Source organism: Myxocyprinus asiaticus, chromosome 42 (genome assembly GCF_019703515.2).
Source record: "Myxocyprinus asiaticus isolate MX2 ecotype Aquarium Trade chromosome 42, UBuf_Myxa_2, whole genome shotgun sequence".
Taxonomy (NCBI): Eukaryota; Metazoa; Chordata; class Actinopteri; order Cypriniformes; family Catostomidae; genus Myxocyprinus; species Myxocyprinus asiaticus.
The window spans coordinates 17,930,211-17,947,989 of record NC_059385.1 but is presented as its reverse complement, the minus strand read 5'-3'; the positions used below and the strand labels follow the sequence as shown (position 1 = coordinate 17,947,989).

At 36.9% G+C, this 17,779-nt stretch overlaps 1 protein-coding gene across 1 annotated transcript in view; it reads left to right on the top strand.

The window, feature by feature from the left end:
* The window catches only part of LOC127432841 (1,4-alpha-glucan-branching enzyme-like), a 261,140-nt gene that overhangs the window by 39,361 nt on the left and 204,000 nt on the right, over positions 1-17,779 (top strand). The window contains exons 2-3 of the mRNA XM_051684290.1: positions 7,973-8,142; positions 16,516-16,631. Coding sequence (XP_051540250.1) covers positions 7,973-8,142; positions 16,516-16,631 — 286 coding nt within the window. The remainder of the gene's footprint in view (positions 1-7,972; positions 8,143-16,515; positions 16,632-17,779) is intronic.

Here is a 17,779-nt window from a genome sequence, read left to right as displayed (position 1 = left end):
GCCCAGCCACAGAATACAAATGGCATTCTAACATATGACATCAACATTAGTTTCAATAAGTTTACATGGTATACACCAAATGTGACTGTGATAGTGAAACTGCTGAGTCATACAACTAGTAGTAAGGACGTAACGATAACAACAACAATAACATACATTTCTAAGTTAAATAATCATAATGATTTAAGCATTTAACATTTAGAAATTACTTACTTGTCACTAACGCACACAATACTGCCCAAATTATAACAATAACAAAGAACAGTCTCCACTCCATCCCAAACGCGTACAATCTGGTCCAATATAACACGAACACAGATAGAATACACTGCATCATTTATATGCAGTTCCATACTGCCACCTGCTGGCTCAGTTGTATAACTTAGAGAACTTTGTACACACGCCCTCCTCGTCACACTGCACTATCAGAAGGGCAACAGCTCCCTTTTGATTGCAATTCCGTCTTCTGGTTGCATTTATTTGGGAAATTAAAATGACAGTAAGCTGTCTAATGTCAATGAATAGTCTCAATACTCTCCCCATTTTACCAAAATTAGGGACATCTGGGAGGTGAAACGTACACAATTAGCTATAAACACACATTTCTGTATGGAAACGGCTTTAGGGCAGATTTCTTTTACGATAAACCAAAACTTATGCGACAAAGTGTTTTTTTTAGGCATGACGTCATCACACACACCATTTTTATTGATAAAAGGTCATTTGAATGGAAACAGGGAGAAGACAGCAAATGTCCCAAACTTTTTTTAAATGCATTTTCACTTTGTTGATAACAAAATAGCGTAAAAAGTGGATGGAAACTAGGCTATTGACATTTTCTTGCTACAGTCACTTTAGTTTGATCAATGGGGGCTTTAAAGGAATAGTTCACCCAAAAATGAAAATTTGCTGATAATTTACTCACCCTCAGGCCATCCAAGATGTATTTGAGTTTCTTTCTTCACAAAACAGAATTTAAGATTTTTAGGATTTCATTTCAGGCCTCCTCCTCTAAACAATGCAAGTGAATGTACTCCATTTTTTTTGACGGTTCAAAATGCATATTTAGGGTGCATCAAAATAATCCATATGACTCAAGTCATCAACTAAAGTTCTTCTGAACCCAAACGATTGATTATATTTAGAAAAAAATAAACAATACTTTTTAACTACAAATGTTCGCTTCCGTACATCTCTGTGACGCGCACTCATGATAGGGATGACATAAGCTCGTGGGTAAGGTCACGCGTGGAGGAGGAGGCAGGAAGCCCGTCATTGTTTACAAGAGAAACTTGCACAGACCACAGACCAAGCACTGTTCACAAACCAAAACAGTCCAAAACAATTTCAAAACAATATAAAATAAAATAAAGAAATAATTTCCAAATAATAAAACATTACTGCAGTAAATAACCATCCTTTATTTCGGAGAAATGCCGTTGCGTTATCTACTTGTGCTTTTTCTTTAGCAGAAATATAAGGCTATGTGACAAAGTTTTCACACATACCTGAGTTCACTGGAAAAACAGCACGGGCACAGCCGATGAATTCAGATATCGACCCTTTGTTTCCTTCGATGGTCTGAAATCCTCAGGGGTAAAATATTCACTGCACACCCTCCAATATTTGAGAGAATGTAGGGGTGTACTGATATCCAGGTTCAGCGTGATAAGCCAGAGCTTCAATTGCTCATGATCATGTATAGACAATCGATGAAATGTTAATGTTTTTCCTGGCGTGCATTTTCTTTGGGGTTTCTGAAGGTTGAAGCATCCAGGATACACACACCAAACGACCATTTTCAACAATACACTTACCTACAGCAAATACAATTAAACTTTTGTACAGCACTCCTTCTCTTGTAAACAATGACGCGCTTCCTGCCGCCTCCACGCATGACCTTACCAATGAGCTTACGTCTTCCCTCTCATGCGCGCGCATCACAGAAATCTACGAAAGCTAACATTTGTAGTTAAAAAGTATATAAGTATTGGTTTGTTTCTAAAAATAATCAATCGTTTGGGTTCAGAAGAACTTTATTTGTCGACTGGAGTCATGTGGATTATTTTGATGCACCCTAAATATGCATTTTGGACCGTCAAAAAAATGGAGTACATTCACTTGCATTGTTTAATGGAGGAGGCCTGAAATGAAATCCTAAAAATCTTAAATTCTGTTTTGATGAAGAAAGAAACTCAGATACATCTTGGATGGCCTGCGGGGTGAGTAAATTATCAGCAAATTTTCATTTTTGGGTGAACTATTCCTTTAAGACATTAAAGCATGATTTTCTGTAAAGCTGGTTTGAAACTATGTGTATTGTGAAAAGTGATGTACAAATATAAACTACTTGAGTGTAGACAAAAAAAAAAAAAAATCAAGATAAAACTGAGTTCATATTGTGAGTTCTAATTAGTTTTTCTCATTACAATCAAACAGAATAAATGCAGTGCTGTTGTTAAAGTTACTTTATTATAGAACTCTACTTTTTGTTGCCAATGTCAGACACTATTGTGTCATTTATGATTTAAAAGACATTTATGTTGAATCCTTGAATAAGTTTGAGCAAAACATTTGTGGGCGCTGTTTTTTTAATGTATTTTTTTATGATTGTTTTTATTGTATCGTATCCTGAGTCTTTGTATCGTATCATATCGTATCGTGAAGTTTGTGTATCGTTACATGCCTAATAAATATATATATATATATATATATATATACACACACACACACACACAAACACACACTTTATGTATACAGTATATTATTTAATAAAATATAAAACACACTCTTGCACACACTCACATTCTGCCTCTATCTGTCTGTATACTGTTCTCCCTCTCCCTGTTTGTCTCTCTCTTTCTGTCTGATTAAAAGCAGTGTTTTGAGAGGCCACTTGACGGCACCCATCACCCTGTTGTTCCTCAAGTTTTAATGAGCACTTTAAACTCACAGTGGAACCCAAATGAGCAGTTCCCATTTGTAATTACTCTTAAACCTGCCATGAATATGTACACAGATCGTCCCAGCTGGGCCCAACACTCTTGCAGTTCTAACACCAGCATTAAATTCTGAGTTCAGACAACATTTACCTCAGTTACATTCCACATAATATAGATGGGTGAGCATGGCAAGTGGCAAACACAGAGAATACATTAAATTACAATGCCTTTTGTCTACACCATGATGACTATATGAGTGGGGGGAAAAAAATGTGAGGGCAAAAAAAAAAAAGACAGACAGAGTAAGACCATAAATATACTTATTCTCGTCTCCATATGCTGCTTATATTGTGCTGTTTTTAGTTTTTCTCCGCTACACATACAGTATGTTTCTCTCTCGCTCTGCTTTTCTAGACAAAGAGAAACACAACCTGAGAAACTCAAGCAACCACTGTAAAAAAAAAATGCTACATTTGAAAAGTCATGGTATTTAGAAAAGCACTTACAAGTAGGGTTGCACGGTATACCGGTGCTACAGTAGTATCACGATAATAAAGCTTCAGAATACTGGTGGTGCCACAGTATTTTTTTAAACGGTATACCGTTAATATGGTAGTATCGTAAGTTATGTTGTATGTGCGGTAGTAAATTATTTTCGCTAAAACTTTCATTTGAATCAGACCTTTAAAGTAGTCTTTTCAAGTGACATCCCCTTCACGCAGTGCCCTTTAAGAGCACAAAATGCTGTTTAGAATTTGCTCCTTATATGGTATTGTTTATTTTTCAATGTGTGGTTTTCACATGCTTCAAACACACACGTCTGAATCCAAGCATGTTAATTTGGCAGTCGTGTCTCCTTATGGATAATATGAATTCAAATAAAACTTTGGAAAGTGAGAAGCTTTAAAAAACACAATTAACGTAGCGAGATTTGGAATTATTTTGGGTTTTGCCTGATGAGACGGGTAAAACCCATCTGCTGTGAATGTCTACACAAAGATTTCAACCCAAAGGGGGAAACACCAGAAAACGTATTAAACACCTTTGGACACATCCCACTGCTTCTGCAGCATACACAAAGGCTAGTGCCACTTCATTGAACCTAAATTCTTTATCTTAACATATACAGATTTACAGTTTCTCTGAAAAATCGAATGTTGCACTCGTTCATTTTTTTTTTCCAATTACAAATGCATGGTGGCAATAACTTAGCACTTATCATTGGCACCAGTAGTCTCTACCATCAACTTAAGCTTGCAATGCTTTTGGGAAACGCAGCCCAGATAGGTTTGATCACGCCCCTGAGGTGTGCGATCAAACCGGCGTGTGTGTAATCTGCATTCGCGCTGCTGTTTAACAGGTAAGAGGGGCAAAGGTGGTTGTAATAATGAAACAGCTGCTCAAAACAATCTTTTCAACATTACAATATCTTTATTTTAAATATTCACAGAAATAACGGAGTAAAAGTTTAAAGCTGTTGCCGTTTGAACTGTTTTGATGAGGTAAAGTTTTCCCCATCAAACTAAGAATGTATAAGGTAACAAGTTAGTCCATTTGAGCCTTCTCCCAGTTCATCCATCTGTAGTTTTTTTTTACCACCAATGGCTAGATTCTAAAAACCACTATGACAAACTGTGTTAAGAATTAACACACTATCATATGGTATCATGATACTACTTGGTATCGTGATACCTTAGCTGGCATAGTATCGTAAGATATGATTATGGTATCATGACAACCCTATTTGCAAGCCCCTTAAAAGAATAGTTCACCCAAAAATGACAATTTGTTCATCATTTACTCACCCTTACGTATACAAACCCACATGATTTTTTTTTTCCTTTGGTGGAACACAAAAGTATAAATCAGGCAGAATTTCAGTCACCATTTACTTTAATTACATCATTTGTTTTTCGTACAATGAAGGTGAATGGTGTTCCGCAAAAGAAAGTTTTAGAACATCATGAGGGTGAGAAAATTATTACTAAATTTTAATTTTGGGGTGAACTATCACTTTAACAAGAGTCAACTTGCCATTAAGAGTGAGAAATATTATAGTCTATCACAGGCAGTAAGGTCATTTAACAACATATTTAGATGAGGAAGCTGAGGATGGGGCCTCATGTACTTAGACAGGAGACAATGGCAGGCCTACATACAGTCATAAAGCCTGACTGAAGCCTGTAGGAACACTCAAAGCCTGATAACACAAACAGCACCAAAATCAAACAAAGGGAGTCCAAAACAGGCTACAGATATCATCAAGCCTTGCTCACTTTACACCTAGGTGTGAAATTCTGAAGGATCAATCTCTCAACTCCTATTGGATGAAATGCACGACAGAACACGTCCCTCAAGCATGATGTCATCAAGTGTATAAAACCCCGGAGATTCCTCCTAAGCTTTGCTTCCAGAGACAGTATGAGCCATGTGTACCTGAACTTTGGCCATAAAATCTCCATCTCGTTGGATGAGCCGAGATTTCTCTGTGTTCCACCGAGCAAGCTAACGGATCTGAAAGAGACCGCCTAGCAATCCGTGTCTCACCCTTTTGCCTGCAGAAGTGAAGAAAGAAGATTTCTCTTCCTTCTTCAACCGAGTCAACTTCGCTGATATCTCCGTCAACCCGCTGAGAATCAGCAGCCGTACCGCCCGCCGATAGAGTGAGGAAACGGCCTCCTGTCACCTGAGATTCGAGGAACCGAGTCGGAGTCAAATGATGGACGAACACACATTCTACCCACGTCCTCACACGACTCAAGTAAGAGGTTTATGTCTGGGCAGAGATAGATTATTATAGTGTGTTATCCTTGTGTATCAAGGCTATTGCTTGTACAGTTCACGGACCGCCAAGTCCGCTCATTGCTGCTAATAATACTCAAGGTATTATTGTAACTTACTGTTACCACGAATGAGATTTTCTGTGTTGTCGCCCAACCACATTGGGCTGTCTGTGCATTTCCACCATCGCGGGTGAAACCGGCACACTGAGTTTATCCATTAAAGAACCATCGACCGTGGCGGACGGATTATGAGCCATTCACTGCGTCTCTGAGTGATAAAACTAACGGTTGCCTCTCACAAACATACCCGCACACACATTTGGCCAGCAGATAACCTGGCGATAGAGCCCAGCTTTGTCCCTAAGTTATCGTACCAGCGGAGACACGCATTAAATGGGCAGACGCCATTAACCAGTCTCTCCGCCCACATTCGCGGCCACATTTTCTGGCTGGAAACCTTGCGTGACGTACTCTCCACGAGAGCCACGTCTGCCATTTTTTGCCCTCCTTCTCTCCTTACGCACACACACATATACACCCATTCACACACACACACACACACACACACACCTACCCTCTCATTTATTATTGGCTTATCTGTTATTATATCGGTAACACTTTATAATAATGGTCCGTCATTAATAGGTAATTATGCAGGAATTCATTCAGGACAAATGAGTAGTACTGTCAGTGCTCGGATTCAAGCCTTCATTGTTTTCCTTTTGAATGTTGATGTTCTCAAGACATCGATATTCCTAAGAGAACAATCCTATATTGAGACTGCTATACTGTCTGGTTATTAGTCCCTTATTCCAGGGTGGTGCCCCGGCAACATTAATCCTTATTAATATTCTATTGATTTTGATCATTGGTAGTTATATTTGATGATTGTTGATTTGAAGGATTAATAAGCTAATATTGATTCTAATCAATGTTCTATTGATTTTAATAATTAATAATTATCTTTGATATTGCTAATAACCAAACCCGCTCCTGAACAAAGTGCCCAACACTGATATAAAGAGAAAATATTTTGCCAAAAAAAAAAAAAACGGCAAAATGCTTAAAAATGTCAAGTAACAGATGAGATTTCATCAGTTGGCTAATGGTTTGTTTTTAATTTTTCCTTAATATTTTACACTTTTCAAATAGCTATACAAATGAATTTAATGAAACAGAGATTTATTTTGGATGTAATTTATTAAAAATGTACTGTTGATGTTCTTTTCCATTTGTGTAAGATAGAAGTCTACTGTGAACACACACATAAACCCACATGTTCTGAATCTTGAATCACTTTCTGGTTGATCACGACAAAATTGCACCATGTTGGAATTTGTCTGAGATTCGTATAAAAAATACAGTTCAAATGTACACGTTTTTCTTAGGGAAACAGAAAGAGAACTTTTAGGATCTCATTTGAAATTCCTTTCAAAAGGGAACAAATCCTTCTTTTAATCATTGTGTTTCTGTTTTTGTTTTATTCACTGTTTTGTCAGTACAACAAAACTTACTGTTTGAAAAAGCTATTTGTGGATCTCAGCAGCACCTGTAAATCATTATTCATATTGTCTGTGCAAAATACAGTACTATCAAAGTTTTATCTATGTTGCAATGTTGACTAGAATTTTAGTGATCTTTCTGTTTGAGCTAAGAAGAACAAGTGTCTGAATTTCTCTGAAAGATCAGAGAATACTTTGTGCAAGTTTTTTCATGCGGGTTAAACCCTTGTGGCTGATTAGAGCTTTGTAAATGTGGAATGGGGGGTATCTGACAGTTGTTTAAAAAAAACAGCAGTCGATAGGGCCGTATATATATAAAAAAAGAATGATGATACATTTCAGCACAAATAATCATATCCAAATGAAAATACAAACAGGGCATTAGCCTACTCATATGTTTCAGCATACATCACCTTAATACATGCTTATTACATTCAAAGCATTTTATGCATTTAACACATGCTTAAATCACTCAAAACATTGTATGCATTTTTAACCAGGCTTTAAGGACATGTATTGCTGTTTCAACAATACCACTCATATTTTCACATATAACACGTATTACATGTATTATTTTGTAGTGAAATCTAATATATTTTATTTTCACTTTATATGGAAGGGTAACATAGAGTTAACCAATTTACAGTTTTTTTTCCTGTTAATTTTTTTCTTATATATAAAAAAAATGTCTAACTTTCTCTCTCTGTGTCTCTCTCTCTCTTCCCATTCATTGTTGTTTCTTCAGATACAGGCGGTATGCTGAGCGCGTGGCACAGTTGGAGGAGGCAGAAGGGAACTTTGATCAGTTCACGCGGAGCTACCAGTCCTATGGAATACAGCGCCGATCCGACAATAGCCTGCTCCTTAGGGAATGGGCACCAGGAGCGGAGGCCGTCTTCCTAACTGGGGATTTCAGTAAGCATCCCCACAATCCTGTCACGAGGAGACCCTTGACCGTTCCATCCAGTTGCAAACCCTTCTTTATGGATAGATCTGTGAATCAAAGTACAAGTGAATCAATGCGATTTATAGTTGCCAAGGAAACAGGCTTTAATTTTAGGCCACTGAAATGCACTTCATGTGCGCAGGGCGAGAAATCTGCTGGGTTTGCTGTGAGTGATTAAGCCTTAATGATGTGCATTACCAATTGTGTGCTTGTCCGCATTGCTTTCATGTAGTCTGACGTTATTATTCTTTTAGAGACACTGAGAGACAGAGAGGAAAAACGAGAGAAATAAAGAGTCGAATTGATGGTCTGTTGTGAAGTTTTACTCAAAGGCTAATTTGGAGTTTGTTAGAGCCAGGGTTCAAAATGAGGATATATTCTCTCTAATCATGAAGTAAAAGTTTGCATGTCTTGACTGTCGTAATTCACCATTGTATATTATTGTTAACTAATTTCATGCACGCTATTTTTTTGTACAAAAGAATTGAAGCAGGAAATTCTCTGTGAAAGTGGCCAATCAATCAATTTCTATCATACTAACACTCAGATTCGTAATTACTAAACAGATGCACCACTTTAGTGTGCTGTATTTCAGCACAAAAACCTTTGACTTATTCATATACCACCCACAATACAACTTCACTAGTCACTAGTGCGCTGTATAGCGCTTCACCATCCATGTTTAAATTAAGTCATTCATTTTAGCATGCAACATTCTCAAACATGCCACCTTTCTATCTAAATGAAGTGCACAGTGTTTATCTTGTCATTAAAATTACCAATGATAATGTCTTTTTTATATTTTATTTTGTCAATGATAATGAAGATGAGACAAAAAGAAGCATCATGGTTATAATCAAAAGTTTTTAATTAAAACATACCATTGATGAAAATATGATGACAAAAATAATATTGCAAGATGTTAACTGTGCATTAACACTGATTTGTATTTATTTATTTATTTTCTAAGAAAGAAAAGTGCAGAAAGAATTGATTCAATTAATCCACTCTTGGTTTGTTGGATTTTTCTTCGCTTGAGCTACGTGAACAATGAACTTTACTGGCGGGTTAATTATTTATTCAAACGCATTCTAAATATTTGACATTAATCAGCTTTATCCACAACATAAATGTAATATTACAACTTACATCTGTTTAATAGGTTTCATAAATTTTTAAATACTTGGATTTTTTTTTTTTTAAATATTTGAATATTTGGTTAAAGTTACATTGATACATGTTCATGTAATTTTGCAAATTATTGTCAACTAAAATATGTTATTTTTGTTGACTACAATTATATGCCTTTCTAGTCAGCTAAATAAAAAAAATAAAAAAACATTTTAAATGGCATGATGAAATATTGACTAAATTTAAAGGATAATTTCATCAAAAAACAAAAATTATGACAAAATAAAAAACTAAGAAAATTGGTACTGGAAGTGCATTACTGAATGTGCTATTCACAAACTTCAGTGCCTTTTGCCTGACACAATTAACATGATGTTAAAGCAGGTGGTAAATTACCAAGGTGTCAAAGTTTGACTGGTTAGCATGGGCCAACTAGCCCCTGCTGGTACAGTAGATGCCGTAACTACACCATTCAGAATTTTTTGCATATTCTGACCAAATTTAATTTTTGCAAGCAGCATATTGCAAATATTTCATTATATTATAGTAGATGTTTACCAGTGATCATCTTTTAGTGAAGTTTATGTTTTCATGTTGAATTTTTTGCACAGTGTTTGTGGGGTCTTTCACATCTTTATTTCCGGATTATTGATCACACGTGTGCATTAGGCTTGACAATTGTTGTGTGGTAACTTTGATCTGTGACGTTCAAAGCTTCTGGCCCAACTCTACTACTGAAGTAGCTGTCAGGGAGAGAAGAAAAGATTAAAGCATTACATAGAGAGAAAAAGAAAGAAAAAATAAAACTTGAGTGGGCGGAGATGACATCAAGGAGAAAATGAGAAAGACATAGTCTAACCAGGGGGGTGATGCCAGTTAGTAAGAGAATGAAATTATAGATTGGTATAATACCGCAATCTCTCCCATTTACACCTTGATCAGGCTTCTACAAACATCAAACACAAACCCTATAATCTGTGGGAGCACTGCGAGCATTTTGGCGGGATTCTCGCTTTTTGCCATTAAATATTTTATTTGCCTTCTTATGCTGAGAGCAGCCTTTTACCTTCTGTGTTTTCCTTCACCTCGCTCTTGAGCCTCCGTTCCTCACAAGCGAATAATCTCAACAAATCCTTTGCTTTTTTTGCCTCAGAGCTGCGTTCTCCTCAGAGAGAGTAGTTGTTGTTGAAAACTTTGAGCTGAAGTTATTTCTTTATTTTTTTTCTCCCAGCCTTTTTTGACCCATTGCTGTATTTGTATCTCAGAGTGAAGCTCTTAGCAGTCAAACACAGAAGTGGGAACATCTGATACCTGTTCTGAGCTCACGGATCACGTATTCTGTCAGTGGAGTCAGTCTGCAGTCCCCGCATAGAGTCAGCCAGTAGGAAAGGGACCGCTTTATGTCAGGAAAAAAAGGAGATCTTTAGAGTTCCTGTTTGAAAGCTGCTCTGTGACCATCCTCCTGTCTGGTCTTTCCCATCGACCCCCTCACCTCTTTCTGTTGACAACAAAGTGTGACAATGTCTTTTATAAGAGAATACACCATATCTATTGCTACACACACTCAAACTACACACCGACACGTGTGCCTACATTTCCAGCCCCTCTTTCCCAAATACACTCAAGCTCTTTGATGAAACCACTCTCTAAATACCTTTTGCCTCTGAAATGGTGCTGGTTCTCATCGCAAAAACAATGCTTGGCCAGTGTATATAGGTGAACTGCAAACCTCTCAAAACCGGCGTGCATTGCCACCAACTTGACTGCTAAATGATGATTTAACTTAATACTGTACTTCTAATCCAATTTCGCTTTGGGAGTTTCCAATGTACAACTTAGTTTATTATAATGGGAGTGATCTAGATGTGCATGATCTAGTTTTGTTTTGCATTAGTCTGGCCATATTTGAGTTGATGTGGGAATTTTACATAATAAAGACATTATCCCACCCCTAACCTCTGAACCTAGAAGTTCCTGGTTCGACACAAGCAGGTTTTAGGAGCCTACCACCATTTCTGTGGTGGCATCACACAGAATGGCTCCACATTGGGCACCAACTCAGGCTCCCTGATGGCGAAAAGGGGTCTTTAGTTGTCCAAGTACCAATGGACCATGTCTCCATAGTCTCTTTTCTCCCCTCTCTCCTAAAACTGCTACTCTCATAGGCTCTGCTTACACCTTAATCGGAAGTCCTTGGGGAATGGGAACACAACATGACAAATGCACCAGGTGTTTTATTACAGAACAGCTGAACCGCCTCTGGCCAGCTTCAGACTTCTTCTGTAAGCTAATTGAGAGCTCCCTGAGAGATGCCAGGTGCTGTGATCCGCAGGCAGCGTGGGGAAACGGGGACCTGTGAGTGTAACAATGGCCCTTTCTGTCAGAAAACTCCCACTTGTTATTTTTTTTTTTTAATTTCATTGTTTTTTTGTTTTTTGTTTTTTTGTTTTGTTTTTGTAGGCCTATAGGTCTTCACCTTGTTATATCTGCAATACTACTCCAAATTGGATAATATCTGGTGTTATCTATTCAGAAATTAATATCCCCAATGCATCCTTATTGGTGTCTCGGTGTCTTCGGTGTCCTCATTGATGTCACCTCTGCTGTGTCTTCGCTTTAAAGTCAATATGAAATCGAAACAGAACCTATTTACTTTCCTAATCAATGGTCCTGGTCTTTTTGTGAATGATTCAGTGGTGCATGCTATTAAATAAATAAATAAATAAATAAAATAAACACAATGAAAACGTATTTGTCATGGATCCTTCTGACCCACTTACCAATTTCACTCAAACTTCTCACTCTCCTGAGTACTGATCACCCACACCTGCCTCCAATCATTGCATCAATCAACCCCTCTATATAAACCTCACTCCCCTTCCATTCTGTGTCTGGTCTCAACTTAATGTACAGACTCACTTACCTGTATCTCCAGAGTTAAATGCTATCACAATTCCTCTCCAGCGACTCTTCTACTCCAAACATTTCTTCTCCAGCAACTCCAGTGTCCATCTCCTTAACGCAAGCTTCGTTGTTGCAAACCCTCCACCTCAAGGAAAGTCACCATCTCTATCAGCATTAGTCTTCATCACGTAAACTATCACCACTGCAACCCAGTACTGTCACGTCAACATTTACCTGCTGTCTTTGTTTGTGTGTCAATAAATAACTGCTTAGGTTCAAACATCATCCTCGAGTCTGAGTATATGTTACAGTTTTAGTGTGGACATAGTGTAAGATTTCATGTAGGACATTTCTATAATAAGGCCCCCGAAATTTAAAAAGCAGACTAGTTACATGCACGCACGCGCCCACATACACACAAACTTGGAACCGCTATGGAACTATTTTCCCTGGCCTTGTTTTCCCCATGAATCAAACCATTTGTATATGATAGAGCAAATTCATGAATCATTAAAACATTGCCTAGAAATCATTGTTTTATGTTACAGAATGTATATCATACCCATGTGACAAGACCAATGAACAGATGGTGGTAAAAGAACAGATTTCCTTTTTAGAACATTATATACTTCTGTTTTAAGTGCTGATAATGTCTAGAATTATCCTGGAAAAGTTGCTTAGCAGTGGCAAAACAGCAAATGTTTTCAAGTATGGACCTTACCCCCATTTATTTCTGCAGTTCCTATATGTGTGCTTAAAAATATCAACGTAATTCCTGAGGATCTACTGATGCTGTTTCAGCAATTATTGATTATAACTGGAAGACATAATGCATATTGGCATAGATCCGTCCTCAAAGTCTAGGAGAGAATATTGATCTGAAATCTCCAAAGCACCTTTTAATATGATAATTGATGATATGGAGTGAATGATTAGCTAGCCCAAGGTTCTTCGTTCAGTGGTGGCATCATTGTATCTCAGCATCTTCCTCATTATAGCCTGTGCTATTGACACGTGAAGCACCTGAACGATACTTTGGCACTCTTTTGGTCAAAAGATATCTTATGAAAAAATCATAGGCTTTATTTTAATTTAGAAAAAAAATAAATAAATAAATAAATAATGGTTAAATGATGAATGTGAACTATCCTCTTGTTTTTTCACCCACTTCACAAATTCAGCTGAGATTTGTACTCCGCCAACTGGATTGAGGCCAGCAACTGCTCCACAATGAGGAACTAGAGAGAGTTTTGAGAACTGAGCATGCAAAATTGGGGATAAAAAATGAATAACAATTGAGCATAGTGATATACATAGTAGTCCAAAGTACTTCGAAGAATATCATGGTTATGCCATGGTATATGTTCAACAACATGGTACTGTATTACCATGGTAGCATGTTAAAAAAACATGGTTATGCCATTTTTTGTTAGTGAATGCATACAGTATGTATAATTACATATGACCTGGATGATTAGCATTTACATATACATGGTTCTCCAAAGTTCTTCAAATAATACAATGCTAATACTATGGTACATGTCCAAAAAAGAAAAAAAAAAAAAAAAAACATTGTAATACCATGGTATGTTTTGGTTCTTTTTTGTTGTGCATGTATATGATAACTTATAATGTGTGATTACAAATGACATATGATCTGAATGATTAGCATATTCATTATACTTTAATGTACTTCAGAGAATACCATTGTAATACCATGGTAAATAATAATAATAATTAACATGGCATTACAACGGTAACATATATATATATATATATATATATATATATATATATATATATATATATATACAAACAAAACATGGTAATACCATGATACATTTTGGTACTTTTTTGTTTGTGAATGCATATGTATGACATCTGTTATAACATATGATTTTATTGATTTGCAAATTCATATAAATGGTACTATAAAGTATTTCAAAGAATACAATGTTGAACTGTTTTAAATGCTCAGAAAACATGGCAATGCCATGGTACAATAACTGCATTAAATTTCCAAAAACATGGTATTATCATGGGAACATGTCACAAAACTGCTTTAAAATACTGTACATGAAATGCTCAGATGTATTCCTTTAGTAAGGACACACAGTACACGTGTGTGTGTGTGTGTGTGTGTGTGTGTGTGTGTGTGTGTGTGTGTGTGTGTGTGTGTGTGAGCGTGTGCGTGTTTGCTATCTGTACATTTTCTTCGAGTTAGTGAAACCATACAGTCGGGTGAAAAGGGCACTTCGTTCCCTTTGGGGAAAGCAACTGTTTACTAGAATTCTAGATGGCAGCAAAATGTTGTCTCCACTCTCGGTGCGCCACTACTTATATCCGTATGACCACCGGCCCCTCTCCTCCCCCCACTTATATCACATCCTTACGTTTTCTATTTATCCCTCTGCCTTTTTGTAATTATCTCACTCTGAGACCCACAGGCGGTGTCATAGGAAATCCAAACTTCCAATTTGGCGTGAGATTGCATTTTGACATGGCTCATATTATATGGTTTCAATTTCACAGTTGGAACTAGGGGAGAGAGAGAAATTTGGGTCTGGGGGAGCCTTGACTTGATCTACTTCAGGGAGCTGCAGGTGGGAAGGCATATTGCACTGGCACTGGTCCTTCTTTAATTTATTTATTTATATTCACTTGCTCCCCTCCATTAGAATTTGTAATGCAAAAAGAGATACACAGAGGCAAACAGGGCATAATGACTGAAATTATCCACAACAAATATGTGTCTCTCTTCCTGTGCTTTGAGAAGGGGTCAAGCAGTTGAGCAAACCTCTTTTCCAGGAACTGAATGAATAGTCTGAGGCAGTCGGTTAAGTCAGCTAGTGTGCAGTGCTCTGCATTTTCACAAGTGTCTGCCTCTGCATTTATTTTGCTGTTAAATCCATCCATGAATGTAGTTTCTTTTACAGGGTGTCTGAATATACAGTAAAGTCCCTAGCAAAGGTATTCAGATTCTTAACCAATTTTACTGAATTTCAAATTCTGCTTTGAAATTTAGTTGGTATTTTTTTCTAAGCACTGAAAGTGAAAGTTTTTTTCCCCTTTTTTTTCTGTGCTTTCATTTTTAGAATATAGTCTTCTTAACCATAGAAATTATGAAATATTCTGTATTTAGTGTTAAACTACTTCAGGAATGTTATATGGTACTGATTTTAATAATCTGACAAATTTAATAATACTTTTAGTTAGTCTAATCTGATTACATTTTGATTACTTTTAAGTATTAGTTTTTGCATGAAAATCAAATTTTAAGTGTATTAAATATCAGTTTGCACTCCTTTCATTAAACATTAGTAAACATGACATCAAACAACAATTCGCTTTTTTTCAATAATAATGACTAAAGGAGACCATTCTTATGTTAGGGATTAAGTGAATAATGGAAAGTGAATTCGAAAAAAGGTACAAAACAATATCCAAGTGTTTGTCTGTCCCAGCTGGTAATATTGGTTGATTTGTCTAAAAAGAGGAAGCTATATCAAACCGTCCAGATCCTTCCTGGACAAGTTTGTATGAAAATACTGTCAATGTCAATAAGAAAGAAACGTGTGAGAGTCACAGAAGGGCCAACACTCACTTTGAAGAAGCTACAGAGTAGTTGAGAATAGAGTAAAGGTGCACCAGTCAGCCATATCAAGAGCCCTTCATAACACATGTGGATGCCAAAAAAGAAGCCATTACTCAAACGGACCCATTGGGAAGCACATGTGGAGTTTTTCAAAAAGCATAAATGTGATTTAGTTGCAATGTCGGTAGTTTCACAAACCATAGTTCTGAATATTGGCATAAAGTCAATCTGGTGCATATTCTTGGTTATTCTGACCTGTGTACCTAGAAAAACATAAAAGGTATTGTTTTTTTGTTTTTTTTAATATGTCTGACTGATCCACTGTTAATTGTATAATTCAAGAACCATTTAATGCGCATTGCAAAGAAAAATAAATAAGGGTGACAATTGCCAGTTGGTATCTATTCTGACTGGCTGCTACATAACGACTGGGAATCAGGCAACACAGAATTTGTTTTTTTTTTTTTTTTTTTTTTGTTCATTGGGAAACACTTTTATTTTTGGTGCAGGATTTGACAAAATTTGAATTTGTTGCACCAAATCTTTGAAAAATTTTGCATGAGGCAGATAATAGCAAGTAAACATGATCCTCAAGTGCATTAGCATGTTCTTCTTTGTTTCCAGATTGATATGAAATAGCCAGTGCTGTCTGACCACTGAGAAAACTTAATTTCTTTTCTTTTTTTTTTTTTTTCTTTTTTTTTTCTTTCAGACTTCTGGGAGAAGCTGTCTTATCCTTTCACACAGAAAGAGTTTGGGAAGTGGGAACTGTACCTCCCTCCAAAAGTGGACAAATCTCCTGCAGTAGCGCACATGACCAAGCTCAAGGTACCTCAAGATGTTTTTTACTTATTTGCACAGATGCCAGATTTGAGTATATTACAGTATAATGGCCATTATTTTTGTTACTCTGAAACAAAAGCAAGACTTTTTGTGGTCACTTAGAAATTAAATTTCTTCAATTTATTGTCTGTCTGTCTGTCTGTCTATAGCTAAACACATTTCATGTTTCTAAGATGGATCATTTTTTGCATGAGTGTGGTTCTACAAAGTATTGTAATTTGAATAAAAAATTAAGTGTGAATGAATCTTAATGAATCATGAAAACGTCTGCACACAGGTATTGAGCAATTTATGACAACACAAATGTCAAAAAAACATCATATAAGACCCAAACAAAGTTATTTGAATAATAATAATAATCACCATCATTGTCATCATAATTATTTAAGTATTAAATCTATTTATGTTGAGCAGAGAATATCATGGTTTAACATCATTTTGAAATCTATTCCATAGACGGTTTTCATTTTCACGATCTGTGTGGCAACATTTGGGTTGGTCAAAGGTTGTTTGTCTCTGTAGCCCGATTAGAAGCTGTTAGCCGCTCTGCTAAGGCAGAACGGGATCTTGGCTCTTCCCCTCCCTGAACACTGATGGCCATTGGCAGGTCTGGGTGGCATGTGTGGGGCAAAGCTGCTTGACTTGGCTCTTAGGGTTAATCTGGGGTTGATGGGAAGAAGGAGCAGATGGGGCCGTTGAGTGCCCAACAAGTTCCCATTTGCCAGAGTTGGCGGGGTTTGCATGTCCAGCACAGTTTGCCGCCGTGCCATGCTCTGGGTTTTGAAGCACCCTGACTCCACCATACACCGGAGGTTGATCGGATCACATTAGTGCTGCTTCAGCTGAGCTCAGATCAGCTACGGTTCTTTTTTCAGTCCTGACCTTCAAAAACATGTGCTTACGGTGCATTTGAAGTTGTTTTAATAGTTCGATATACAATATGTTGGCAAGATAAACTACTTGTGCTTCCCATTGAACTTTTACAAATGGGATATGTAGTCTTTACTGCCATAGTTTAATTATCCTCATGACAAAATACTCTTTCCACTGTTATCAATAAGGTGACATTACTGTCTCAATGTTAAAATAATTTCTCCTATCCCAGCTTAATATGCAGAGAAAACCTTAAATAA